The sequence below is a fragment of the Tyto alba genome, unplaced genomic scaffold (genome assembly GCF_018691265.1).
Source record: "Tyto alba isolate M040663 unplaced genomic scaffold, T.alba_DEE_v4.0 Super-Scaffold_45, whole genome shotgun sequence".
NCBI lineage: Eukaryota > Metazoa > Chordata > Aves > Strigiformes > Tytonidae > Tyto > Tyto alba.
The window spans coordinates 6,353,673-6,381,421 of record NW_024881321.1 but is presented as its reverse complement, the minus strand read 5'-3'; the positions used below and the strand labels follow the sequence as shown (position 1 = coordinate 6,381,421).

Here is a 27,749-nt window from a genome sequence, read left to right as displayed (position 1 = left end):
GCTGGGTTTGTGCGGGACTACAGTACCTCACACCTCTTTGCCTTCATTCCCAAATGTACAAGCCAAACGTTACTGAAATTCAAAATGCTGTAAAGTAACTTCTGAACTGGTTATCAGGCACTGTTACCGATCTATGAAAATGCACACGTCCATGCTCCCTATTCAGATTAGGGCATGAGGCATCTAAACACAAACTTTCCGTCCCTCCTCTTTCATTCCCCCCAACTGTCTCCATGCAGATACTTCCCTGATCCCATGAAAACAACACCAGAACAGGTGAATCACAAAATGGCAGAGGATGATTAACTGTTATTTTTCTAAATTAAACTGGCCAGACTTGGTAAAGTTTTTAAAAAATTAAAATTAATAACAGTAATAGCTTTTTTTTTTCCAGTAAGTTATATAATCCAATTAGTTCCTCCCCCTATATAACCATATAACCATAATTAGTCACATTAATAAGGTACATAAAGTGTAGCAAATTGTACCATCTGCACAAAACATTATCCACTGTATTTTTCAGAGAAAAAAAAAAAAAACCACAATTCAATTTTCCCTTTAGAGATAAAACTTCTCCAATTTATTTTGTTAATCACCCTTCACTACATGATCGTTAATCATTTAAACTCCCCTAATATTGGCAACAAACTGACCGTGTGAATTGCCATGACAGTTTTTCGAGGGAAAAGTGCTTTTAAAGAGGAGGGTGATAAGACAGGTCTGCCTATTCATTATAAAAAAATTACAGCATGAGCGTTACTGTAACTAAAAAGCTGGCTGTTAGCCATCTTTCAGCAGGGTCTCATGTGAAACAGATGCTGTTCTTATAGTTTTCTGCAGGTTATAATTTATACTACGGGTAAGTAATCACTGACGTGCAATAGCTGTGGTTTTGATGGGCTGAAGCTACATCCTCAAGATGGAAAAACCTACCAGTGTCCATTATTCTGCAGGTAAATCCCTGAAAACTTATTGCTTCAGTATCAGAGGACCTACTGCTAATTTCTGTTAGTTTAGGAGAAAAAAAAAAAACAAACAAACAAACAGGTTAAACATACGACAGAGTCATAAAACAGTACTGAAAAACTGGTAACTTTAAAAAACCCCAAATCCTGCATACTAAACAGCCATTTCTCAGTAATGTTTAGTCACAAATGATGGCGGTTTCAGTTTCATTTTGCTGTGAACTTCTTACCAGTATTTTAACATGGAATTAGTTCAGTCTTTATAATGTCTGATCCTCGCTCAAAGGCATAACATGGAAGTGACTGAAAAGACTGGTACAAACTTCAAAGAGGAAAACAACGCATTTCACTGTTGAGACCAAACACGCCCCATGAAAAAAAAATCAAGGGGGAAACTTCAAAGAAAGGAGGGGAAAAAAAAAAAAAAAAAAAAAAAAAAAGGACAGCTGAAAAACAGAGTAGGTGGGAAATTTCAGTTACAATTAGCCCCATTTCAGAGGCAGGCCTCCAGCAAGCCATGCTTGAACCGGGTCTCCTCCACGGCTGCCCTGAAGTTTGAGCGGACCGCTGCGGCCACAGCCGATGCCTGCCTGCAGTGGGCAGGGAGGTGACAGGGGCCTCCTTCCCCGAAGTCCTCTCCTCACCTTCTGTGGAGTCCCTTTGCACCCCTGGGCCCCCAAATTCTGCCCTACTTGAGCGAGGCTGGATAGTTCCCTGCCAGAAACCAGGGGCTGGGCTGCCAGCGCTGCCCGCCCTGCACCCTGAGCGGGAGCTTCCCGCAGCGGTGCTGGTCCCTGCCTGGCCTGGGCTCATCCATTTTCCTCTCCAGGGAAACCCACAGCATGCACAGTAGCTTGCGGGATGGAGAGTGTGAAACTGATAATTAGTTAACATCTCCTTCACAACAATAATCTCGGCGAAGTGGCAGCTCTGGTTTTCTCAGGACTTTGCCTTTAAAGAAAACCAGACTGCTTGAACTACAATGGATGGGGGGAACAATACCGTACTTGTCTGCCTCCAAAGTATCCCAGAAACCCTGGGACATCATCGGTTACAAGGATTACATATTTTCAGACTCTGGCAGCAATTTGCAAACCTCTCTCATGTGACCGGCAACAAAAAACTGTTAACAAGAGCATTCACAAAAATGGAGTTTCACAATCACTCATGCAAGTAAAAATTCACTCACAATATATTAGAGAATATCGATTCACAGAAACGATCTGCCATGAAAAATTCACACAGCCGCATTAAGTGGTGCTTAAGTAACACACCAAGGAAATGCCAGTTGCAGTGTGAATAATTAATATGAACAGCAAGTGAATAGTTGGCAAGAGGTCTCAACTCGAAATAATGTTTAAGTATGTAAAACCCTCTTGAATAATCAGCTAACTTTTTTGTACGGTCACAGTCTGTTCACAGATAATACACTATTAAGAAAAAAAAGGAGTCATTTTTATCAGATAAAACCATTTACTGAGAACAGCTCATGTCAATTTGCTTTGTGAACTGTTCCTCATGTCAAGTTTTTTTGAGTTTTTGTTTTGCTTTTGGTGGTAGAAGATTGTATCAGAGTATGCCTTTGGAAATAATGTCAAAAGCATGATTGAAACCAGCAAGCTGTCTCCAGCCCTGGAGACAGTCCAAGTGTGGAGCCTTGGCTGAAAGACGACAGAGGAACAGATGATCCCTCTGTGAAGTATCTACCTCACCTTTCAGACTTGTTCTGCAAAAATGCTTCAAATACATGCATTCAGTGAGGGGTTGTTTTTTAAGAAATGTGACATATCTCTGAGCTTTCCTCTTGATATCTGTTTTCTCTTTGGGGCTACCTTTTCTAACAGAATTTACACAGAACATCTGTATTTTTGGCATTAATCATTACTAGAGATACAGCACGAATACTATGCTGAGCATACCTACACCAGTAAGTCACACTAACGTGCACATTTTATAGCTAATTGTATAGCCTCAGGAAGCTAAAAGCAGCACATCTACTCAAGTTGCATATTCCTGATTTTTGGTATGTATGTTTACTTAGGTATGTTCCAACCATTAAATAAGAGCAAACAAATTTTATGAAGAGCACAGAAAAATCTTGTTGGTACTCTGAGCAGGACTCTGTCTTAATCTCTGTTGATGGATGAAACTCTTCACCATTATCAGCTGTGCAGCTGGGATTGCAAGCCAACTGCTAGCAGTATTAATGCCATTTTTTCTGTCTCGTACAGAATTAACAGCATTCAATACTACTATAAATTTGTTTCCTGTTGGTTTCTGTCATTAAGCTTTTTTCTACCATTAGCCACAGCCATCTTGGTGCAAAAACATGGCACAGAAATGGTTTTACTGCCAACCTGTGAGTGTGATATCATCATCTTCTATGATTTGCTCTTCTGCGACGTCCAGAGAGCTCTCAGTGATCATGTCACTAGGTTCATCCACGCAGGATAAGCCCGAGTAGTTATGAAGGAGGTCTGCGCTAGGAACATGCTCCACGATGACAGCAGGGAAAATAGATGGATCACCAAGCTGGGAGGTGGAAAAAAGAAAATTAAAATAATGGTAGTAAGACTACATCCAGTCTATCCACTTACTGATTAATACTTCGACAGACCTGTACTATATCACTTGAATATTAGACCATCAGGAGGGAGCACCAAAGAACAAGATGATTTTTAGCACATAAACCCAAGTAGCAGCAGTGGTACACTATGGGCCAGAGCCTGAGTATCACTGCAGTACCTAATATATTGACTTTACTCCAGTAGGTAATACCAAACTCCCACAACATTATTTTGCAGCATAAAAGTTGACAGTACAGAGGAGTGGCACAGCACAGTAAATGCAAAACTTTACTGGCAATAATACTGGGCAAGCAATTTGCTGCAAGCACCTTAATCTTTTGCTCTTCCCATCAAGCTGGGGGTGGAGTCCTGTGGCTGCCAGGACTGGATGAAGCTCTCATAGGCACCAAGTTTCCTATGAGACACTAGTTGAAGATCACTATTTTAGGCGACATTTGCTACAAGAGCAAGGGGGTGTAACAGGGAGTGATTGATATATGTGGCATAATACTTTCCCTCTCTAATTCTTATGGCTTTAGTCACTTGACAGAACTTCCCCCAACCCACCCCTGCTTTCCTTCCTAAGTCTGATTTCAGACATCATCCTTCTTTCTCAATAGTTGTTTTGCATCAGGTACGGAAGAAAAGAGGCAGCTGGGAAAACCAAAATCAAGCTGACTGGTAATAATAATAAGATGCACACCCTCTGAAAAGGCAACCATTCAACAGGAAGAGGTTTTCAGAAAATACCTTTTACTACAGACACTTTTTTTCCAAAGCAAGGCTTTAAAAATGTCATTTGCAGGACGAAAGTCATAGCTGATGCCAGCACAGCAGGCTCAAAGAAAGTCTAGTGTAGTTCTAAGGTTTTCTTACTATAACAATAAATCACACTATGAATGTGGCAAGCTTAAAAACAAGAAAACAAACCAAAAAGTTGATAAAACACGTTTCTGAGAAAACCATTTTATATGTACATTCAGTCTCATCCTCCACAGGAGAGCACAGATATTCATGGATCAAGCTGTTTTTTCATTTAACCACACAAGAAAAAAAAAAAACAACCACATGATTATGAGCTTGGTTCAGAAATGTTCACGTCTCTCAGTCTTGCCACTATGCGCACAGCCACCAACGGAAAACAAACGGTACAGAGCTATTGACTCAACACAGACGACGGCTATAGGAGTAAGCTGGTCCCAGGGAAGAGTCTGGAATGTAAGTACTAAAAGCAGAAAGTGCAATTAGAAGTTTTAAAAGGCAGTAATTACCACTTTAAATTGTTCTGTGTTTTGTAAAACATGTCTCAGCAACAACTGTGGTAAAGGGCAATCAGGAAAAAAGGAAGAATTAAGAAACAAAACTAGTATTTCTATGGTCTTCTATCATGGACAGTCAGCTAAACAAAAAAAAAAAAAAAAACAGCAAAACCAAAAGTAAAATAAAATAATAACCTACCTACTCTACCACCATAAGTTTCAAAATAGAGTAACATCGTAGAAGATCAATACAAATGAGCAAAGTGCACACCAGTTAAAATCCTCTTGTGCAATCACATTGCCAGATGACGGGCGTATGTCGAGTCAAGAAATGGGACAACTTTTACCCTACACCTTTGTGTCCACCTCTATCCAAGGTTGTACATTGCCAGGGCTGAGAAACCAGGAACCACTGGTGGGCAAGAGGTCCCTGCTGTTCCTCCGGAAGAATTGCATTCACATTGCACAACCTGTTTGTTTACTGAGCCCAACATCCCTGATCCCATTTGTTTCCAGGCAAGAATAAACAAATAGATTTGACTGAATAAAAGCCACATCAATAAAAAAGATAAAGCACTGTAAAGAGAGAAGAAAAATAAAGTACTGTATGCATTAAAAAAAGGCTTTATTTTCAACAATATGTTCCATAAACTAGAAGGAAGATGGTCCATTACAGCCTCATTACAGAGATACAATCCATGCTCTAAAAATAGTTTAAGTACCTCAATTTCAGTAACATACCATAGTATATAACTTGTGGGGTGGAAGTTACATATACTGTACACCCATATATGTAACTACATTTAAAAAAAAAAAAATTTAAAAAAGGATTACATACAATACTTCACTTAGGCTCCTGTCACCTGCAAGCAAGAAGAGTGCGTGCTTTACAAGCACCTGTTCAGTAGAACATTATATTGTTCAGTAAAAACTATGGATTTTAGGTAGAGAAGATACAAGTAAGAAGACTTCAGTCTTCACATCCCGCTCTAGTTCATAGGCACTGAGAGTGAAGTTCATCTCACCTACCTTCAAACAGCTGTGGTGCAAGGACTTGGACTTGCGCTAGGAACCGCAGGTTTCCTTGAGAGCCAACAGAAAGAAATGGATATTTCTAAGGCACAATTTCCCTGTCCAGCTCTTGTGCTATGACAGGATGAATCATGCCCTAAAAAACCCTATTCCTCTCTGTTGACTATAAAAGGGTGGAGGCATTGGTGTGTCTATTTCTGATGTAGGTGTCCATCTCCTACATGCTCACCAGCAAATGACCAGCTGCCACCCTGCCATGTCTTTGAAGCGAGGTGCTCCTTCCTCCCCTGCTCTGCCACTGCACCAGCTCGACAGCTGCAGCATCTGCACCAACATACCCAGTTGCCTGTGCTTAGGATAAACCTCACATTAGCTTCTTCTGGATAAAAAAAAATTATTCTGGCTCAGCACTATCCTTCTCTAATGACTGACGCTCAAGTCCCTGACTTGGCCTCCGAGAAGCAAAAGCACCTCCAGCACTGCTGTTACTATTTAGTGGGGACAAATCATGAAAAACTGTTTCAGAATAATAAATGCAACACAAAGAAAGCCAACCAATCGTCACAAGCTTTCAGCTCAGTTTCTCAAAGCCCCATTCACATTACACCCTACTCATGGCTCTGCTGTGAAGTCTAATTACAAAAGCCCAAGCATCTAGGTGTTACTGAAACACTCTTCACTGCGGGCTGAAATGTTTCCTGTGGTAGTAAACAGAGCTGCCCTCACACATGGCAGCAGCAGTCGGCCTGGTCCGTCTGATCAGATACGATCGGCTCCGCAAGGTTAAACTGTGTTTTGACCATGTCTAGAAAAAAACATCACCCGCATACTCCGAGACAGTCACTGTCTCTGTCTACAGGCAGAGAAACCCCCGTGGCAGGGGAATACCTCATCGCGTGAGCTCGGCACCAGACCCTCCGAGGAGCTTGCTCACACACTGCACTTCCGAAAGACGAGAGACAAACAGAAGAGCATTAGCCCGTAGTAAGACACTTTAAATGTGGTTTTCTTTAAATTAATAACTGTTTTGAACTGGAAGAATCAGAGTAAATATAACTTCTTGTGGCCTTTTATTTTAAAACCATTGCTACATCTCCTTCCAACTCATACCTTACGGAAGTACAATGTATGGATTTTCTTTCCTGACATGGTTGTGAAAAGGAAAGGCTGGAACAAATATATAATATGCTTTCAGAGAGAAAAGCATTCATGCAACTGCAATCGAATCTAATTTGAAATGCATTTTTGTGGAAACCAGTATCACTTCTTTGTACAATATTTGCAATTTATTATAATTTCACTAACAAGCATTTAATTCAGTTTTAAAAGCTATTCCTAATGTATGCTGATGTATGTATGACCGTTGAGGAGTAAAATCTCACTTCAGTACTTCCATAATGTTCTTGATTTCATTGAAAGCGCCTGAATCCCAACTGAGAGACAAGCTAAAGCTTCCTGTAGCTCCATTGTAAAACACAGGAATAACTCTATTCACAATTAGAATTGCAGAAGACCCCATGTTTACTATGGCTCCCTTTGATGCTAGTGTGTAATAAGCATTACACACAGGGAAAACATTAAATTAAGGACTAGAAGGTAGTGATTCAATTAAGAGAAATTACCTCTCCAAAATCAAGATGGCAAAGTAATTTATTTCTTATACAAAGGTTGTTCAACATGCATTAACAAAAAGAGTGCAAAGTATGCCAAAACTAAAAAACCAGTCTCAAATTAGAGTGCCAGCAATGATTTTCAAGAAATCAATACCTAAATCCACAGAAAAACAATTTATGTAGTTTTTCCTTTTGCCTACTTCTTCTGCTTCATCTTTCTCATGAAGAATATAGTTAAAATATGACACCCAGCTCTGCCAAAGCTTTGGCTTGGCTTCAACACATCTCCCATGTCTGCTGGACACTTAAAGGAGTTGAGTTACTGCTGAAATATTCCCAAATCTTAGACACCAAATTTCTCACTGTAGTTTATCTACAAATCAGTCCTGTAGACCAACCTTTAACAATTCAGAGAAGTGCAAAGCTTAAGAGAGATGCTGAAGTCCATGGAAGGTCCCATGAGCAGATCCCTGAAAGCATCTGTCATGCTCCATGACCCCCCGAAAACTGAACCCTGCCCTCCTCCAAGGACCAAAGGCAGCAATCCTCCCTTCCTGCTCTCAAATTCTTCTTGGGTGTTTGACATGCTGACAAGGTGTTTCTTTTTTTCATAGAAATGTAGAATGGTTTGCGTTGGAAGGGACTTAAAGATCGGCTAGTTCCAACCCCCCTGCCATGGGCAGGGACACCTTTCCCTAGATCAGGTTGCTCAAAGCCCCATCCAACCTGGCCTTGAACCCTTCCAGGGAGGGGGCAGCCACAGCTGCTCCGGGCACCCTGTGCCAGTGTCTCACCACCCTCACAGTGAAGAATTTCTTCCTTCTATCTGATCTAAATCTACGCTCTTCCAGTTTAAAATTGTTAGCCCTTGTCTTATCACTACAATCCCTGATAAAGCATTCCTCTCCATCTTTCCTGTCAGCCCCCTTTAAGTACTGGAACGTCGCTATAAGGTCTCCCCAGACCCTTCTCTTCTCCAAGTTAAACAACCCCAACTCTCTCAGCCTGTCAACACAGGGGAGGTGCTCCAGCCCCCTGATCATCTTTGCAGCCCTCTTCTGGACCCGCTCGAGCAGGTCCATGTCCCTCTCATGCTGGGGGCCCCAGAGCTGGATGCAGTACTCAGGTGGGGTCTCACCAGAGCAGACTAGAGGGGCAGAATCCCCACCCTTGACCTGCTGGCCACGCTTCTCTGGATGCAGCCCAGGACACGGGTGGCTTTCTGGGCTATGAGCACACATCGCTGGCTCACAGTCAGTTTTCTGTCCACTAACACCCCTAAGTCCTTCTCCTCAGGGCTGCTCTCAATCCATTCACTGCCCAGACTGTGTTTCTGCATGGGATTGCCTTGACCCATGTGCAGGACCTTGCACGTGGCCTTGTTGAACTTCATGATGTTTGCATGGGCCCATCTCTCAATCCTGTCAAGGTCCCTCTGGATGGCATCCCTTCCCTCCAGCGTGTTGACCGCACCACACAGCTTGGTCTCTGAGAATTTTCTCATCAGCTGTCACCAGCTGACAGAAGATCAAAACACCATCCTGGTTGTGGAAATGGAAGATAAGGAAGGGGATTTCTTCTGCTCTGGAGGTATTGTCTTCTCATACTACAAGTCCTCTAAGGAAGAATACTTGTCCCAGGAATATGGTGACTAGCTTCTAACTGGTGTGGAATAAATTTATGGAAGTGAGTGACCGGTGGGAAAAAAGGCATGCAATAGATAGGATCAGGGAAAAGGGAAAAAAAAATAAAATAAATGAAAGAAAACCCAGTGAAAAAAAAAACGTTTTTTTTTTAACAGAGCAACAGAATTTAGACTTGCAATATAGTTGACCATTTATTAAAAAAAAAAAAACAAAAAACAAAAAACAAAAAACAAAACAAAAAAAAAACAAACAAACAAACAAAAAAAAAACCAAAAACAACAACAACAAAAAAAACCAAAACATAAATGAAACTAGGCAAAGTGACCCTGGTGACTAGAAAATGGGCTTCGGTTTGCTCTTGATGAAGGCTCCTGTGCCAACAGTAGAGGCAGCCTCTCGACTTTAAAGGCATTCCCACGGTCAGCATCTGAGAAATTACAAAGTTTCACAGAGGGATGCTGGAAGCAGATAAATGCCACTTGATTTCCTGGGGAGACAACCTCATTATGGATCTCACAATCATTTCCTTAAAGTCTTCATAAAACTGCAAGTAGATAAGGGGGGCACTTTCTGCAGGAGCTGGAAATAGCCAAAAAATGTAGGTTTTGGCCCTGACCAGGTGACTTCATGTTTCAGAAAGCCCACAGCAACACCAGCGAATGTGGAAGAGCAAACCAAGGCATGAGAAGATGGTGCAGAAGCCACAGCCCTACCTAAGGGCTTGGACCCCTCTTCCTCAGAAGAAGGGAAGCAAGAAACATTCCTCAGAGGCACAGAAGGTGTCTGCAGGCACAGGTTACTACACGTGTCAGAGCCACTTGAGAGAGAACCTGTTGGCATAGAGCAATCATGCTGGGGACCATGCTAGCAATTTAAGGGTTCTGATGATTCAGTGTGACCCTGGCACCATTTAAAACTTCCTAGTATGATCCAGACTCTGTGACTGCTTTTATTCAGCTTACCGAATCCAGAATGTCCTGATGAAATATTGCATTGACTCTATGTTACCTAAGGGCTAAATGAAAAGATATTGAGAGGAGAAGCTGCAGACATGAAGAAATGCAGTTTTAGGCAGTGGCACTGACTCAGCCAAAGCTTGTAGGAGCTTCTGTCCAGTTTTACGTATGCAGTCTCTCTCTCCCCCCAAAACCAACAACAACAACAAAAAAAAACTAAAACAAAAACAACAACAAAAAAATCATCTTTTTAACCAGGACCTCTGACACACCAGCAGCCAGTCAGGTTATCAGTAGCATTGGTACAAACCACTTGTTCCCTTCTCAAAGTTATGAGTGTATTTTCACCCCATTTCTTCTGCACCATCCATGCATGATAAAATAAATTAATCCTCCAAGAAACAAAAAAAAAAATCTGATTTTCTAAACTGGAAAGGACAAAGCTGATAAGAGAGAGCTTTTCCTGTTCACATGGGGCCACGTGATCGAGTCCCTCCCCTTGGCATCTGACACTGGCTGAATGCTTACATTTTCAAATGGACTGTTCATAATTTATGGTTGTTTAACCAAGACTTTAAAAAGTATTAAATAAAAAAATAGCCATGAATTATGACTTCCCTGAAATACTGAGCATAGCTGCCATCTAGACCCCGAACCTCTCCCCGCAGCTGTTCCATGTCCTGACAGCTCTTGGCACAACAGGGCCTCAGGCAAAACTTTGACAAAAAGTAAAGCACCAAAATTCTTGCAATGCCAGCTTTTGTGAGCATTGCAAAAATAATTATCCAAAAATCATTTAAATGATGCTTGTATATAAGTATCTCAGCTTTTGTACACTGATGAAGCTCAAAAATTGCTTTTGACCAACAGAACACTTGCAGAGCTAAACTTTTTGCAAAGTACACAAACTGTGTTATCCACCCCTAAATATAACTCACCTGTCCAGAATTTTAAAACTCAGTAGCAGCCATAACAATAGCTCCTATGTTCTAAGCAGCAGATCAACTAGATATAAGCAACAAGCAATCTTTTGAGGCTAATGTTGTACTATAAATCCTTGCCCAAGCCGAATCTTGCTCCAGCTTCCCAGATCTTTTCCTATGCAGGACTCCTTTTCTACAACTGGGTATTTAACATCTACCTAGCTAGCTGCCTACCTGCATCTTTGATCTCTGAAGTAAGTCAACCCAGTGATTTAAGAGGAGCTTTCACCCAACTGCAGCAATGAACCTTCCGCTATGCACTCTCTCTTTGACCTTCCCCATCTTTGATTTCATCACTTCTGGGTATGCTACAGACACCTTCTTTCCTTAGGCTTCATCTGGAGTAGGATTTATTGGGGTTATGAGATAAATGCCAAGGTTGAGTTTGTTCTGGAGCTGAAGAAAGCTCTGTTTAGGGAGGTTTTACTGCCCTGTTCAGTACTCTTTAGTACTTTTAAAATTTTTCAGGTGAGCATCTGAAAAAATTGCAAGAGGAAGAATGCACAGCTAAACCAAACAAAACTAGGTTTGCTTGCCGCTACCACTGAAGTAGCCCTTCCCATCTCAATTCTCCTCTCTCCCTTTGGCTTGTAAAGTAAAGCCAGCAATGAACAACAAACAGAGGTAACAAATAAGGCTTGTTTTCAGCTATGTTTTTGCAATTCCCGTATCTAAATCCCCAGGCTACCACAAGCTCTAGAAAAATACAGGGAAGGAAGTTACATTACTAGTTCCACCCAAAACTGAGTTAGCACTTTAGACAGACAACACTCAGTTCATTGAAATGATCGCATGACTCTGACAGCAGAAACAGGCCACTGACCCAGCCAGATATCAGGCCATACAGAAAACCCAGAGACAAGACTGTAAAGCCACGAGCATTTTTAAAAGAGAGGATAAATGCTTTTCACATTCACAGAAAGAGTAACAGTTTGTCACGGCATTTCTCAGCCTCTCAAGAACTGTCTCTCCGCAGTACCCAGACACCTTATTTCTTGTTAATAAATGCAAACCCCTACTATTAACCCACACCTAATCTATAACTGTAGAGAAGCTGCCCCATTTTTACAACAGGAATCCTTCACTGAAGCCTCAGGGCTCACAGGATGTGGTTTAGATAATCAACACCTAACAGAGCCTCCTCAGAAACAGACATATTTTCCCTGCAATGTGAAAGAAACCAATTTAAATTACTTTGACGTGTATTTCTGAATAGCCAGCATAAAGTGACACAATCAGAAACCAATCTGTAAAAATGCAGTGAGCAGTACCTACCGCTCCTTCTAGTCATCTGTAATGTGACCGTTACTTTTATTCGGAATTTTATCCTAGCACACCAGGATAGCACACTGTCAAGTATCAGAAGTTGGGGAATTCTGCATCACAAATGGATGGAATATATCGGCACAAATCAGCAAGACAGCAAAAACATTTTCAGAGGAGGATATCTCTGCAATACTGCAGAAGTTATAACACTTCAACCAATTTCTGTTCTGCCCATGCCAGTTACAGGAAGCAACAGGAAGCTTTTGAAATAGCACAAAGATCTGCTGCAACAATACTGACTTCCATGTTTGCTTTTTTGTGCTTTACACATTTTTTCCTCGTGTTTTCATAATATTCCAAGCACCAACTTGTACGATTATGGTTTCTTACACTGTCCCATACCTGCTGCTCATCCTCCATGACGTTGCTGGCAAATTCAAACACAAGCTCATTCTGCTGTACAACTGCTGCCATAATAACGCATTCCCAGGTTTCAGCTCCACATACAAAGAAAAATGTTCTCGAATGTGAAAGAACGGAGAGTGTCACCAAGGTCCAGCCGGGCAGAAAGGCAGGATCACAAAATGATTCAAGTATCGGTGTTCGTATTTCTTAGATCATCGGTGTTCGCAGGTTCTTCTCTTCTCAAAGGGAAACGAACCAAGGGAAATCCTTTCCTGAGTTGTTCTTCCCACCTCAATAGCCTTTATCACTGTGGAGGGAAAAAATAAAAAAGTTATAATGAAGAAATGATTGCTTTAGCTATGTGAAATAGTAGCAGTCACAGTAAAGCTTGCTCTGAAATTTAACTTTTCTAACTCCAAGGAAGTCGGACACCTTTGTATCTTCAGATGTATTACACTTCTACTAATTAATACATGCAAATTTTTATTCCCTTAAAAATAAAACTGTTTCAGGAAGACCTCAGTTTCAGAGTGTTTCATATTAAAACCATGAGACTAAGAAAAAGTTACAATAGTTAACAAAAAGAAAACCCATCTTTTCATTTGATTTATATATGCAGTTTTCACATTCACCAATAATTCTCATTTTTAAGGTATATTCAAGTAAAAATACAAAACCCAGACTGACCTACTCAGCTGTAGGACACCCCAAGTATATCACCTTTCTTCGTCACGCACAGTTCAAATTTACAGAAGTTGTTATTTTGCGAGTAAAATGCTCTAGATCTTGATTCCCACAGCATCAAGCAGATGAAACCAGTAAATGAATTCTTTGTACAATCCCGAGAGTCCCCGAGTTCCTACATGAAGCAGATCTTCGGCTTCTTGTTAAAAATGCACTGTAAACGTATCCTTATCTCTACCACAGGCTCACAAGCAGCCGGAAGGAAACAGCACTGACCACGTCATGGCAAATTAGAACAGGCAAAAAAACTGCACAGTACAATAGAAAAGAAAAAAAATAAAAAATCCCAAACTATGGAATGTAAACAGCTTCACTGGAGTGATGGGTGACTACAGCTCCCATGTTTTCATTTACTCATCAGCATCGAAGGTAAACATGGTTAACATGAGCTGTAAAACTTCTGAAGAAAAAAGTGAGCACAAAACAATCGTTTTATACCACTGAGGTGACCAATACATTAATAAAAAAAATCTGCCATTTCAAAAGGATAACAGAAACAGGTGTCTGAAATTAGGAACCTAAGGGAGTATGTTGGTGCCTAGGAATTTGAATCCATTTATTTTTAAAGGAAGCAAAACGTGTGGCGTCCAGCATTTTGATCAAAATTATTTAAACTGCCTTTGATTAAGGGCTGCTGTGACAGAAGAAAAAGGGATAGAGGTCTCACACGTACCCATCCAGACTGAGACCCTCAGGAAAGCCTCTGGGCGACTTCAGTGCCATTGGCGGGGATTAACATCTGTCTTTGTACAGGAGGTTTAACTTCACCTTGTTTTTGCAGTAGGCTGAAACTCAAAAAAATGAAGGGCATCTTCTTCTCCCCAGTGCCAAGAAATTTAATTAGGGAGGATCGTGTCACAGGCTTATACTCCCTCACTCTAGGAAATGTGACAGCTGTTTTTCCCATATAGATTGTGGTATTCCCAAATTCCTAAGCAGTGATGGCAGAGCATTCAAGCATTTAAATTGCTAGATCCTACCCTTCTAAGAAATCAGGAAACCCAAGATTATACAAGCAGGAGAACCTCCCCATCTTCCAAAGCGTGCTTTAATTAGCTGTTGAAGGGCTCGTAAGAGTAGCCACAACCCTAACTAGAGAGTATGTGCATTAATGAGAGCTACCTGCATGAACAGAGATGGATGTGCTTTGGGAACCAGGACTTCAGCCTCAGCCCTTGCTATTTTGCAGGATGACTTGAACAGTTAACAAGGCTTTCTCCGTACTTCAGCAGGGCTATGGCACTGAAAGCATGACATGCAACCATCTTGGGTAACTTTCCTAAATATAATTATTTGGCCCTGCCTTTTAGAAAGTAAGAATGTCATTAAGAAGTTACACACGCACCAGCACAGTGGGACTATGACCAACTTGTCCCATCTCAGACCTACCATCCTGTATGCCAGCCTGAAAATAAAGTACATAGCTACATAATAGATACTTTAATATTTTCTACAGACAGTGATTGAAGCAGGTCAATCTATGTCAATAGGGACATACCAGCTCTTTCAGAAGAGAGGACAGATATGGAAATTTATTTAAATACAACTTCTACTTTGGTTACTGCCTAGAAACAAATTGTAACACTCCAATAAGATGAAACAGTATTTTAAGTCACTCCCTCTAATCAGCAAAGGATCACCGGGCAAATACCAGAACATCCTCAGCTTCCAAATGGAGACTTAATTTAAAACAGGGTTAAGCTAATTGTCCAGGGAGAACTAGAGCAGGAATACAGCAAAGGCTTATAATCATCTCAGTTACACTGACTGAAGCCACATGTATGAACAAAGAGTACAAGTTTTTAAGGTCCAATAACTTTCTAAGGTCAGTAACAATTAACACCATCAATGTAAAATCAGGATAAATGAAGTGTTGGAGGCGCAGGCTATCTAATAAGCTCATGAAGTATAAGGAAAACTGGAGGTACAGCCACCGTAAGTCCCTGCCTGCATCAGGAACTGACATATTCTTCCATTAGTACCAGGTCATTCATTATTCTGTAAAATATTAATATTTTACAGTAGATACTACAATATCAAGATGCACACTAAATGCCTAAGTTCCAAAAGTTGTGGCAGAAAACTTACTAAAAGCCATAAAGAAATCTTGCCTTTTTATTTTAAAAAAACAAACAAACAAACAAACCCAAAAACCAAACAAACCAACAAAACCCTCAATGCAAAACTAATCATCATGACTTAATATCATTTAAGAGACTGCAGCAGTGTAACACACTTGATCCCAAAGGGATCCACACAAACACTACTCCACACAGCCGCACTTTATGGTAACATGAAGTTCCTAATCATCTGATAATGTTGCAAAAACAGACATTCAAAAGCTGTTTTATGAATTTTGCATCACGGTGATGCAGTAATGTAAGACTATATAGCAGACTGTTCCTTCCCCCTACACCATCAAGGATTCTATAAATAAAGTCAAATAATACCTTCTTCTTACAACAAAAGACATATCTAACCACAACATGATGACCGAAGTCAAAGACAAATGAGTGAACAGACTTCAGTGAGCTTTTATATCTAACCTTACAAAGGTTAGGCGCTCAAACTACTATTTACAGGAAATTTTTCATTACTTCTTCAGCGATACGCAGTAATTGCACATGATCTGTTGGGCAGTAACAGCATGACAAAATAATGCAAAAGTACTTTTGTTTAACCCGTATCACTTTCTCTCCCATATAGAAAACAAGACCAGCTTTTCACAGAAGCCAGCACAATTCTAAACCAGTTGTATCTTCCTCCACATCTATTTTTATAAACTGTGCTTTCATTATTCCAAGTATCACAGGATCCTGCTGTCTATAGACTAACACAAACATGACTATTGTTTTTTATATATAATGCCACTTATCTCCTGCCTGATTTCACGTACATCTGTGAGTAGAAAATAAGTTATTTGCAAACAGCTAAATGCATAAATTGTATTCACAGGCACAATAAGGTTGACTACATACAAATAGTCCTAGGAGGACGGGAACATAGTATATGTTACCATAAAATTGTCATCACATTTTCAGAACCACAGAATAAGTAAGGTTTTGCTTTCATTTTTACTAATTGTTGTAGAAACATATTATAAAAAGCAAAATTAAGACACAGCAATCTAAATAAACATCTTTGTTTTGCTTAATCCTTGAAACTGAAAATAAAAATAAATTATTTCAATCCCTCTGGAAATTCTCCTCTTCTACTGATTTCAGTAGAAACTACTAGAAACAACCTCCTCAGTCTGTCTTAAAAGCATGCTCAGCCAATTTAACCCTTAGTACACTGCTACTCTGGTATCCCAGAAGATACATTGTAGGATTCTGACCAGTTAAGACATGACAACTTTTTTCCCCATCACTCTTCACCATATATATCCTCCACTTAATCCCTAGCCCTGTTTAGCCAGTTCAACAAAACTCATAAGAAATACCTCCAGAATCAATGTTTTTAGTCCCAATGGTGAAGTTGCAATACTGAAACTAGGCTCCAACTTCAAAGTCACAACAAGTCCACAATTTCTTCAACTCCTGGCAGTATGAGCCAGTATAGCCCATACTGCCTTAGCATTCAAGCATGGCAATGCACACCACCGAAATAACACAGCAGCACCACGCTGGAGCAGGTGTAGCAGGCATCCAAGTGCCAGGCACAAACCCAAAAATTTGCTGAAACAGCTCAGCTACAAATTTGGAAGGCTCCAGTCTTGGTACTGAGAGCACCCCAGCTGAGCTGAAAAATGCCTCCAGCAAGATACTGGATCCAGTCCTATTTAGGGTTACTAAAGATGACTGTAATCATCCTGCACTGTCTTTTTCGTAAAATTAGTAAGATCATTCCTACATTTCAAATTAAGGACCAGCTTAGCTGCTTTACGATTCAAATGCTGATCTGAATCCCAAGTTACTGCTGAAACAGCTCAACTCATTTAGCACAGGGACAAATGACTTACGATTGAAATTTCCCATTGATTCTCCCTTGGGTTTTTGTGCGTGGTGTTTTTGGTAGTGGGGGAGGGAGCTACAGCAGTGGTCCCCTGTGGGAAGCTTCTTGAAAGCTCCTCTGGCTCCAAGTTGGACCCAAGGCCAAGCCAACCAGCAATGGCAGCCACGCCTCTGTGATAACATGTTTAAGAAGGGAGGAGTGGGAGTTGTGAGGAGGAGTTGAGAGGAAAATACCTATGCAAACATCAAGGTTAGTGGAAGAAAGGAAGAGGATGGGGGGGAGGTGTGCTGGAGCAGAGATTCCCCTGCATCTGAGATGAGAGGGCAGGCTGCCCCCCTGCCACCCATGGAGGTCACCAGTGGGGCAGATGCCGACCTGCAGCCCATGGAGGACCCCACGCTACAGCAGGTGACTGCACCCAAAGCAGGCCAGGACTCCGTGGGTAGCCCCTGCTGTTGTTGTTTGGCACTGGGAGGATTGCGACGCGTGGGAGGGACCCACACGGGAGCATCTTGGGAAGAGCTGAAGCCCATGGGAAGGATTCATGCTGGAGAAAGTTCATGGAGGACTGTCTCCCACGAGGAGGACACCGTGCCAGAGCAGAGGAAGAATGCGAGGTGCCCTCCCCCTGAGGAGGAAGGAGCAGCAGACTGACCATAATCACATTCCCTGCCCCCTTGTGCCGCTGGGTGGGGACGAGGTGGAAAAATTGGGAGCAAAGCTGAGCAGGGAAGAAGGGAGAGGTGGGGGAAGGTGTTTTTAAGATGTGGTAATGCTTCTCACTGTCCTACTCTGTCTGTTAAGTGTTGTTGCTGCTGTTAGTGTTTGAATTAAATTGATGTTCTTTTTGTTCCCCTAACATCTGTTGCCCGTGACCATAATGGGTGAGTCACCCCTCCCTGTCCTTCTCTCCACATCGGAGCCTTTTGCTTTATTTTCTCCTTCCCATTCCTGAGGGTAAAGAAGAGAGCGAGCGGCTGCATGGTGCTCAGTTGCCCTCTGGGGTCAAACCATGAAATTTTCTAAGACAATCTGCAACTGAAATTTCCCACTGATTTTCTAAGACAGTCTGCAGTATTAGCTCTAGCCTAGAAGTGTCAAAATTCTGACTTAACAGAAATGCAAAGCTGAACACCCTTCTCAACATCATCTTGGATGCAGGAAGAAGAGGGGAGTGAATGAGAGGAAAAGGAAGTATAAAGACATCATCTTTTGGACTGAAAGACTGAAAACCATCCCAGATGAAGTCAGACAAACACATGGATGGTAACTGTAACATTTCATTTAAGCTTCTAACTCCTTTCTACCAGTGGAGGTGAAGGACAGATCAAGCCAGAGCCATTCCACTCTCTGCAGAGTTGCATCTTTTTATGATACTTTACAAGTAAGACATCGCAGAGTCTGGTTTTCTTAAAAAGGGGGGAAAAGCTAAATGATAGTGCAGTTCTCCTAATGCAGAAATCCCAAACCCATTATGATCTTTATGTATGGTCCACACTAAGCATAAATACTAACAATATAGTCTACTGTGGCATTGTTCATGGATTGATTATACATATTCAATAGTATTAAAAAATTGCACAGAACAGGGGCTTTGAAACACGTCCTTAGACCTGGGCCATCTGCAGTCGACAAAATGACAAGCAAGAAAAACAAGTTCATATATGTTACTTGGACAAGAAGTATCTGAATGCTCAGTATTTCAACTGCTCACACAAATTTAAGGAGATAGGAAAACAACATGGTAACGGGGAAAGGAAGAAAAGAAACAATGTAAGGAACAGCCTGAAATCTTCTGAAAGCATCCACGCTGCCTAGGGGAAACTGTGCAAAAAGCAGCTGACATAATAAAAGTCAACACAGTGACCTTTGCTGAGCTTTCGTTAAGGACAAAGAAATCATCAGTATCAATAAATCCCTGTTTTGCAGCCTGGCTGGAAACCAGCCTATGTCACCACGGGCTCCCAGTACATACACAGCAAGGAGGACAGAGAGCAAGATGATTCATCTGTAAAACATAAACAAGCAAAGAAGAAAAAGAAATTAGCACACAATTCAGTCAAAAGAAGTTAAATGAATCCCCCTGCCCTAAATCTGACATAAAAGCACATGTTTACTCCAAAGAGAGCAGACAGTACAAATGCAGGCAACAAGCTCTTCTTCACTGTCACCAAAAAACCAGTATTTTCATCTTTTTTTTTTTTTTTGGCAACCACCTCTTTTTGCCCGAATATTTAATTTGAGGCAAGATTCCTTTCCAGACTATTAACAGTAACAGCTCCAGCACCGTTTACAGACTCCCCCGCCTCTGAAAACCTTGTTCTTCCTCTCTCCCATGTTCCCCGATACTTTTTTAGTCCCTTTTATTTAACACATACATATATAACACAGCTGTTGTACACAAACCCAGCATCCCAGCAGAGCGCTGCTGGGAAGTCTGAAGAAAATGACAGTGTGGTTGAGGCTTTTTTTCTTCTGTATCCTCTCCTGCCAACATGCTCAATGTATAAAGGTAGCCCCAAATCAGTGTAGGTGTGTAGACACAGAGCACTATAAATAACTGATTTGTGCTACAGCAACGAAAGATCAGACTACCACCAAAAATCCAGTACTAAAGAGCAAGCTACTGAAGCTCCTGAGCCCTGAATAAAGTATTTGAACATCTGCTAAGATGAAGAGCAAGCGTCTCTGATCTGATCAGGCGAGATAAAGGCCACGCTGGGTTTTAGTCACCCCTCCGCAAAGTGTTTGCTCTTGCAAAGTAGAGCCAACTCAACACGAAAAGTTAGCTGTAACTTGCCCTAGAGCAAGGGAGCAAGGGCACTCCAAAGGGAAGCAGGGGTCCAAATCCTCTCCCCGACTTCCCCATTCCCCTGAGAAGAAAACAACTGAATCTTGCATTTCCGTGGGTTGGGTGAATGGTGTAAGAAGAAGAGGTTACAGAGATGGGACATCACAACGCCAGTCCATCCCTCCTTCCTCCCCGAATCATGTCAGAGATTGCATCTCCTTCCTTCCCCGCCTGCCTCCTGTCTCCCCCAACAAAAACTGCTAAGTGGATTCAAACACCATTTTGCAGCTGCCCAAATTGCACTTTTTGGCACATTAGACACATAAAAGAGAAGATGAGGGTAAATTTTCAGAAGTGATTATGGGACCTAGCAGTCTTGTCTATCTGTATGGCTTTGCAACTTTTCAGATTGGACTACTAAGGCCTCAGCTCACAGATAAGCAGCATTACTCCAACTACAGTCAGATAAAAGCCACACAATGTTGCTTCACTGCATGGCACCTACTCTACATGCCTGCACAGATGCACGCATACACGTATCAGCTGCAGTTACATAAACACACTTTATCCCCATTTTTGTGCATGTATGTGCACAAAATATATGAAATGTGTGCCCTTCTACTGACTTTGCTTTTTACTTTTGGTGTAGATGTTTTGGCTACCGAAGAAGCAAAAACCCCGCAACCTCTCACATCCCTATACAACATGGGGATATGCAGAAGTGCTCCTTCTCTGCTTCCAGTTCAGCCACCTCCACCCATTGCTGCTCATCACCACCTCAGTACTGCTGGGAGAATATTTAGCTTGATTATCCCCTTATCCACTGAAGGCCAAATAAATGAGATTAACTGAACCCCCTCTAAAAAGGACAGTGTCCCCCAGGCAATGCACAGGCAGCTCAGACAGTCTGCCAAGCCTTTGAGAACTCAGCAGTCAGTCTACCAGCCTGGGGAACACAGCAGCACTAACGTCTTGGTCTTACAAAGATAACATCTGTGCACAGTTACTGTCAAAAAGGGGAGAAGAGTACGTGCAAGTCAGGCCTCCACCACCTGAAAAACACTGGCCACAAATACACCATCACACTGAGCTTCCTGGCGACCGACAGCGCGACTGCCAGTCTTTCTAAGAACTTCTCCGTGATGGGCTATCTAAAAGCCTCTTATCCTAACGACCATCAGGTTTTGTTATGATGAACATTTCCGAAAGTGTGGCTTTGTTTAGCAATATAATATAGATCCAAGGACCAGTTTAAAACAGTAACATTCACAGCAAAGACCTGCTTCTCTTCTTGCTACTGGATAATGCTACTGTCTGCACGCGCACGCTAACCTCCAGTAAATGCAGAGGCTGGGGAGCGTGGTTTGCTGGTCCAAAACTCTTGGGAATCACTAACTTGGTCTGTCCTTTGATTCTGCCTTTGCAGTTAATTCATCACTACTGGTAAAGAGAAGGAAAAAATCAGATGTTTATACTTCCCAGTTGATAAAATGAGAACAAGGAGACATTCAATTTAAGTCAAGAAGCAACTAGTTTTGAAAGGATTAAAGGAAAGCAATTAAAAATGCATCAACCTAGATGTACTTGCTCAAGCTCCTTGCTACAGACATGACAGAAGTCAAAAGCTTAGGAAAATTATAAAATGTTTTAAAAACAGCTCAATGTAATTAGACCAAATCAGCCTCATTACATAAGGATTTCTTCTTAAACAGAATGGAAAAGACCTGTCATAACACAAGACAAACCTCCAGTAATGCAGATTACAACCACACATCTCTACAGGTAGAATTTTGCTGTAATTTTTTTCTTTGTAACTGCTCACTTCTGGACCCACGTATTCTCCACCAGAAAAATAATAATATATTAAACACTCCAAAAACAGAATAGATGGACTACAAATTTGATATGACACTGTAAGTGTCTGCATAGCCTAGCTCATCAAGTGGTAAGTGATACTAATTATGGTGAGAAAGGAAAACAAAAGATCTCTCATTACTTCCTCCCCTACAAGATGAAGTATATGCTACTTTATCCGATTGTAAATTTGCTGAGACATGATTGGTTTTATGTGTTGTCATAAGATAACCAAATTACCAGCATTAATAAATAACATTAGAATCAAAGATATCTTACTATTTTTTATATTGTACAAAATCTCAAAAAGCTGGTTAAAAAAGATAAAAAGAAAACTGTAAATTGATAAAATACCAAATCCGGTTCAGAAATTTCTGTAAACCAAATGAATTATTCCAGTGACACAGAGTAAATGTTTTTAAAGGCATCCTCAAGCGGTTTCTGGCATTTAACAGCACCTTTTAAGGAGCATTAAGACCACGATCCTATAAGCAAGTATAACAAGAGAGCTGCAGATAAATCAAATCTCACCAATTTCAAAGGGAAAGGGTCTCAGTACAGAGACAGCTGAAGGGCTGAACTCCAAGACAGCTAAAACAGGATATGAGGAAATTGTAAAAGAGGGTGGAAGAACTGCTTGACCCCGAGTGGTTTTGCTCTTTTGATTAACACATACACACAAGAGAATGAAGCAGTGGCAGTGGGAGGAAGATCAGGGGAAACTAAATGTAATTGCTTTGGCTAGCTGCCAAACTTCACAAATTACCAGTTGCCAGTCTATACCCAATACTCATATAAAACTGTCAACCATGCCCTAAAAATTACTTTGCCCACAAATTAGTAACGTAGTCATTATTTTGTAATCACCTGCAGGTAAAAGTTAAGTTTACCAAAGAAAATTCTGCTGGCCAAAGACAGACTTTTTTTTTTTTTTTTTTTTAAACTGGAACATAAATGCACAAAAATATACACATTAAAGGGGGAAATTGGGAAAAAAAAAAAAAAAAAAAAAGGCCAGTGGGGATCAGGTTCAAGTCAAAAGTTTCTTATTCCAGGCAACCTTTTCCAGCCAAGAGCTGGTAATTCTAGATCAGAGCATTAAACTCCCACAGGACTTTTTCAGTATTCTGCAGGAGATGCTACAGAATCAAGCTCAGTAAAAACCCCTGTTACAACTTCTGCAACACAGATTTTTAGCATTCTGTGGCTTTCCTTTTGCAATTAATTTATTTTTAAGCTTTTCCAACTGGACCGTCAAGCCCAGCAAACAAAACTTTTAAGTAAGTTCAAAATTACTCTCTGTTGTAGAAATACTCTGTGATTTTTCGTTTTTATGTTTGATTATTTGAGCAGTTTCAGAAATCTGATTTTGATTTAATTGATGTGCACCAAGTAGAAAGGGGCACAAAATGATCCACACAGAACTTGTTGAAGCCTCCCTTTCCCCAAGCACACACAGACACAGACTTCAAGTCTCAGTTTGGTACTTTACTCCTGTCCATGATGTGTATGTTCAAGGCTGCATTCAGCAACTTTCCAGGTTGAGAAACATGAAGGGTCTTACCTTTGCAGTCTCTTTAAGGAATCTGTATGAATATAGAGCAGATTAGGCAACGTTTCTGTTGTTTGCCTCTCATTTGTAGTCAGCTGTCAGCAATATGAACAGTCAAAAGCCTCTGGAGCAGGCTGGTATTAGTCAGCTAGACTTGAATTTCCAGTTCTTTTACATTGCTGTCTACTTTCCTTCATTAACTTAGCCCTGTCCTACCCTGGTATCAGATTACACGGAGCCAACATTTATAGCACCTTGCAAAACAGTGGAACATATCGCATACCTAAGTCTGCCTATACCTGTTGCCCTCAACGTTTAACCCTTGCTACCAACAGGAAAAACTTTTATTCCAGAATGCATCACGTAAAAAAAAACGTTTGCAGCAGAGGAGTCGTTTTCCCTTCTTACCTGACAGCTACAGGACAGCATGAGATTTCCTTTTACAAACTGGGGACGCAATCAGTCTACGCCGAGAACAGCGGCTCCAAGATGCCCGCAAGAACAAACCCAGAGACCCAGCGACAGAGAGACTTCTCCTACCTCCAACGAGAACCATGGAGCAGAAGCACCTGCTGCTTGTTTTAGCAGGTCCTAGAAACCCCGAACGGGTGGTCCCCTGGTCCAAGATGGTGTAACCACACTAATTCCTTGCCTCCCTTCAGACCCTGCTGCTAGAGCGGGAGGCAGCCCGGTGGGTTTTCTGCACGTGGCCGGCGCGGCGCGAGCAGATGGCGTTTCCAGCCCGTGGCTCTCCCAACGCCGCCGGCTTCCCTCTGCCCGGCCAGGACGGGATGCTGCCCTGGGCTTGGCCCTTCCACCTTCTCCCTGATGGCTTTTAGCCCACTTTCCCTTTCTGGAGGGTGTGCTGCTAACCCTATTCCCCCAGTCTAGGGTCTGCCGTCCAGACAGCGGTGAGTTAAACCGTACAGTGCTGAAAAAAATAAGTAGCAGCAATTTCTCTCTTTATGCACCAGATGTGTGGCCGTCCCTGTGAATATCAGCTGTGCTGGTGACACTTCGGAGGACTACACAAGGTATTTTATGTGTTCTTGTATAACGGGTACCTTAGCTTTCCTACACACACATCATACACCTTGGAATTAAACAGAGTTTTGACAAATAAATATGTATACTCTAACAACTCACCCAGGGTTGTTCAGGCAGCCTCCTCCCTGGGACAAGTGGTCCATTTTGCTAAAGCTGAGAATACAAGGTAACACATCGTTACACTGGTACAAGCTAACTAAGAGAGCACAGATGGAACACACAGGAAGAGTTTTAGTTGCATGCTGCTTTAACCTAAACCTTTACTTAAGCAACTTTTTAACCCTTCAGACAAGAATCACGGACCCAAATAAAACAAAGCAAAGCAAAAAATAACTGGCTGAGAGGGCTTGTGTCGAGAAACTGTACAATCCGTATCACAATCCACTGCAACTAACAGTTATCTATAAGCTGCTTTCTTAACACAGTGTCAAACAAGCATTTAGGTCTTTGAGAGATTCTAGCTCCAGCTTTAGAAGAGTACTTATATTTAAGTTCACATTGTGGTTAACAATGATGTGGGCAAAATACAGATAGAAACATCAGATTTTCAGTCTTTCTTATTTATAAAGCTTATCAGTTAAAACACATTTTTGCAAACTGTTCCTGAAGCTTTTTAATCTATTTGTCACAAAGACTCTCATTTAATTTTACCTACAAATATAAGAAATGAAGTACTCAGTCATGCATTTCTAATGGTTATACCACAGGAATTCATCAGTGAGGTTTTTTGCACCAGGCAAGAGGTGACCTGTTTTCTTCAGTCTGAAATCAGACACAGCACAGCACCCATACAGTGCCCCAAAACACACATTCCTTATATAACCCCAAGGGTCCATTTTGTCACCCGTTCAGCCATGACCATTGATATTTTTTCTTCTTATAAGTTCTTTCTAAACTAAGTTGATGAGTGAACTAAGACAAGTAGTACTGTGAATTTTTTGGTTTTCAAGGGCTTGGAGAGTCCAATACTATTACTAACACAGCCTGGGAGTTATTTATGAGGTTGGGACAGGAGAGACACATCTCTGTCAGCAAATCTCTCAGAAAAATTAAGACAAATGTCCTACTTCGTCAAAATCACAAAGCTGATGTTTGCACTAAGCTTTCATACAGGTTCAAAAAAAAAAACCCCAAAAGCAACAAAAAAGCCCAATCCAAGAGTGAGTGACAACACATCCTAATATGTCATAAGCAGAAATACTTGATTCAAAAAAGCTTGTAGAAACAGGAATGAAAGCTAATGTAAGACAAGGTGCAAAGTACCAAACCGTACCTACAGTTGGGTAGATTAGTAAGAACCAGTTGCAGACAAGGTCATCAGAGATGTCAGTCAGACTTCATGAACACGCTCTCACTAACCTCCAGGACTATAAAGTCTGATGTTTTTTTTCACTGTTTGTTTTTTTCTAATGTAACTGTCCAGCTTTTTTTAGCATGAGTGCATTCAACTTTATTTTTGGCTTAATCAGGTTCATTACTGTAGCTCAGACAGTGTTCATGTAAGGATAATTCATGTAGGCCATGATAGACTTGTTCTCTTAAATGGGACACCAGAACAAACTCCACACTTTCAAGACAGTCTCCCAAATCAAGGCATGAGGTTTTACTCCATTCTGAGGTGCTCTTCCACCTGATTTCTAGTGTAACATATTTTATAGATCACTGTAGATGCAACTCATGTCATCTACAGGCTTAACAAAAATAATACTTAAATTTACTGAAAGTTACAGAATGAGGGAGCTAAACTTTTAAACTCATAGGCAGAAAAGCTAATTTGAGGTAAAAGGCAGTAACTGTACATTTTTCCTCAGCACAATGAGTCACATCTCTGAGCTGTTACATGCTTTCTGCATGGGTAATTCCTACCAGCGTTCCTGGTCACAGCTCAGCACAGGGAAGGCAAGAAGCAACAAAATGGTCCAGATATGCTCAAGTAAGCACAATTACTAAGCTCTCCTGCAGCATGCAGGAAAGGTAGCAAAGTCACCCACCAACCAATTTGCTCTGAACACACGTAATACTCTCAAAACATTAGTTTAAAACCGAACTTGAGATTGGAAACAACTTTAAGAAATCACCAACACACACACGCAGAGACAAGGAAGGAGGGACATGGCCTTGTTTAGAAAAGGTGAGTATTACATAGCCAGAAGGACTTCAAAAAACAAAACAAAGAAAAAAAAAAACAAAAACAAGCAAACAAAAAAAAAAAAAACAACCAAACCCAAACCCCACAACATCAAGCCCTAGGCTCTTGCTGTAACTTGCTTGGTACACAAACCACCCTGTTACTAGACAGTCAACTACTTGTGGGCGTGGAGCACACAGCACAAAGAGCTCTATGTGCAGGTTATCCCAATAATCTCGTCTAATGTAGGCACACTGAATATACCTCCATTGTACCTGCAAAAAGGAACAGAACTGTCTCATCTCTAAACCTCCCTGAGACAACTTCATCCCTGCAGAGAGACCATAGGTTTGGGTTTTTTCACCCCCAATCTTTGTCATCATCTTTCCTTCTTTCCCCTATTAGCACCTTCAGCATTAACTCACTTGATATACTTTAAGAATATTGTTTTGAGAGGCAAACAATTCTACGTTTCTCTTATTTCCCTCTTGGATACACTTGTCTTATTTCAGCCAGCTTTTCAAAAGGTAATAATCTACACCCAGTTTCCAGGTGTTTGCCCAGTCAGACATTCACTGAACAGTTGTGCTGTTTTCAGAGAATCACAAATGGCTGGGGTTAGAAGGGACCTTTACAGGACACCTAGTCCAACCCCCCGGCCATGGGCCGGAACATCTTCGACTAGATCAGCAAAGCCCCATCCAACCTGGCCTTGAACACTTCAAATGATGAGGCATCTACCACCTCTCTGGGCAACCTATTCCAGTGTTGCAAAAACCGGCTTCCTTATGTCCAATCTAATTCTGCTCTCTTTCCGTTTAAAACTGTTGCCCCTTGTCCTGTCACAACAGGCTCTGGTAAAAAGCCATTGCGAGTTTTCCAAGACAACCATAGAATCATAGAACAGTTTGGGTTGGAAGGGACCTTTAAATGTCATCCAATCCAGCCCCTTTCAATGAGCAGGGACATCTTCACCTAGATCACACT

The 27,749-nt window shown here is 41.3% G+C and overlaps 1 protein-coding gene across 5 annotated transcripts in view; it reads right to left on the bottom strand.

Moving 5' to 3' along the window:
- Positions 1 to 27,749, bottom strand: part of ELF1 (E74 like ETS transcription factor 1) — a 94,022-nt gene that overhangs the window by 26,707 nt on the left and 39,566 nt on the right. For 3 of the 5 annotated variants that reach the window (XM_032993908.2, XM_032993911.2, XM_009973794.3), the window contains exons 2-3: positions 12,690 to 12,999; positions 3,323 to 3,497 (exon numbers count right to left, since the gene is read on the bottom strand). In XM_032993908.2, the coding sequence (XP_032849799.1) occupies positions 3,323 to 3,497; positions 12,690 to 12,761 (247 nt within the window). In that variant the 5' untranslated portion in view covers positions 12,762 to 12,999. Of the gene's footprint in view, positions 1 to 3,322; positions 3,498 to 12,689; positions 13,000 to 13,379; positions 13,558 to 24,733; positions 24,788 to 27,749 lie in introns of those variants that run through there. The other 2 variants (XM_032993909.2, XM_032993910.2) reach the window with 2 other exon arrangements.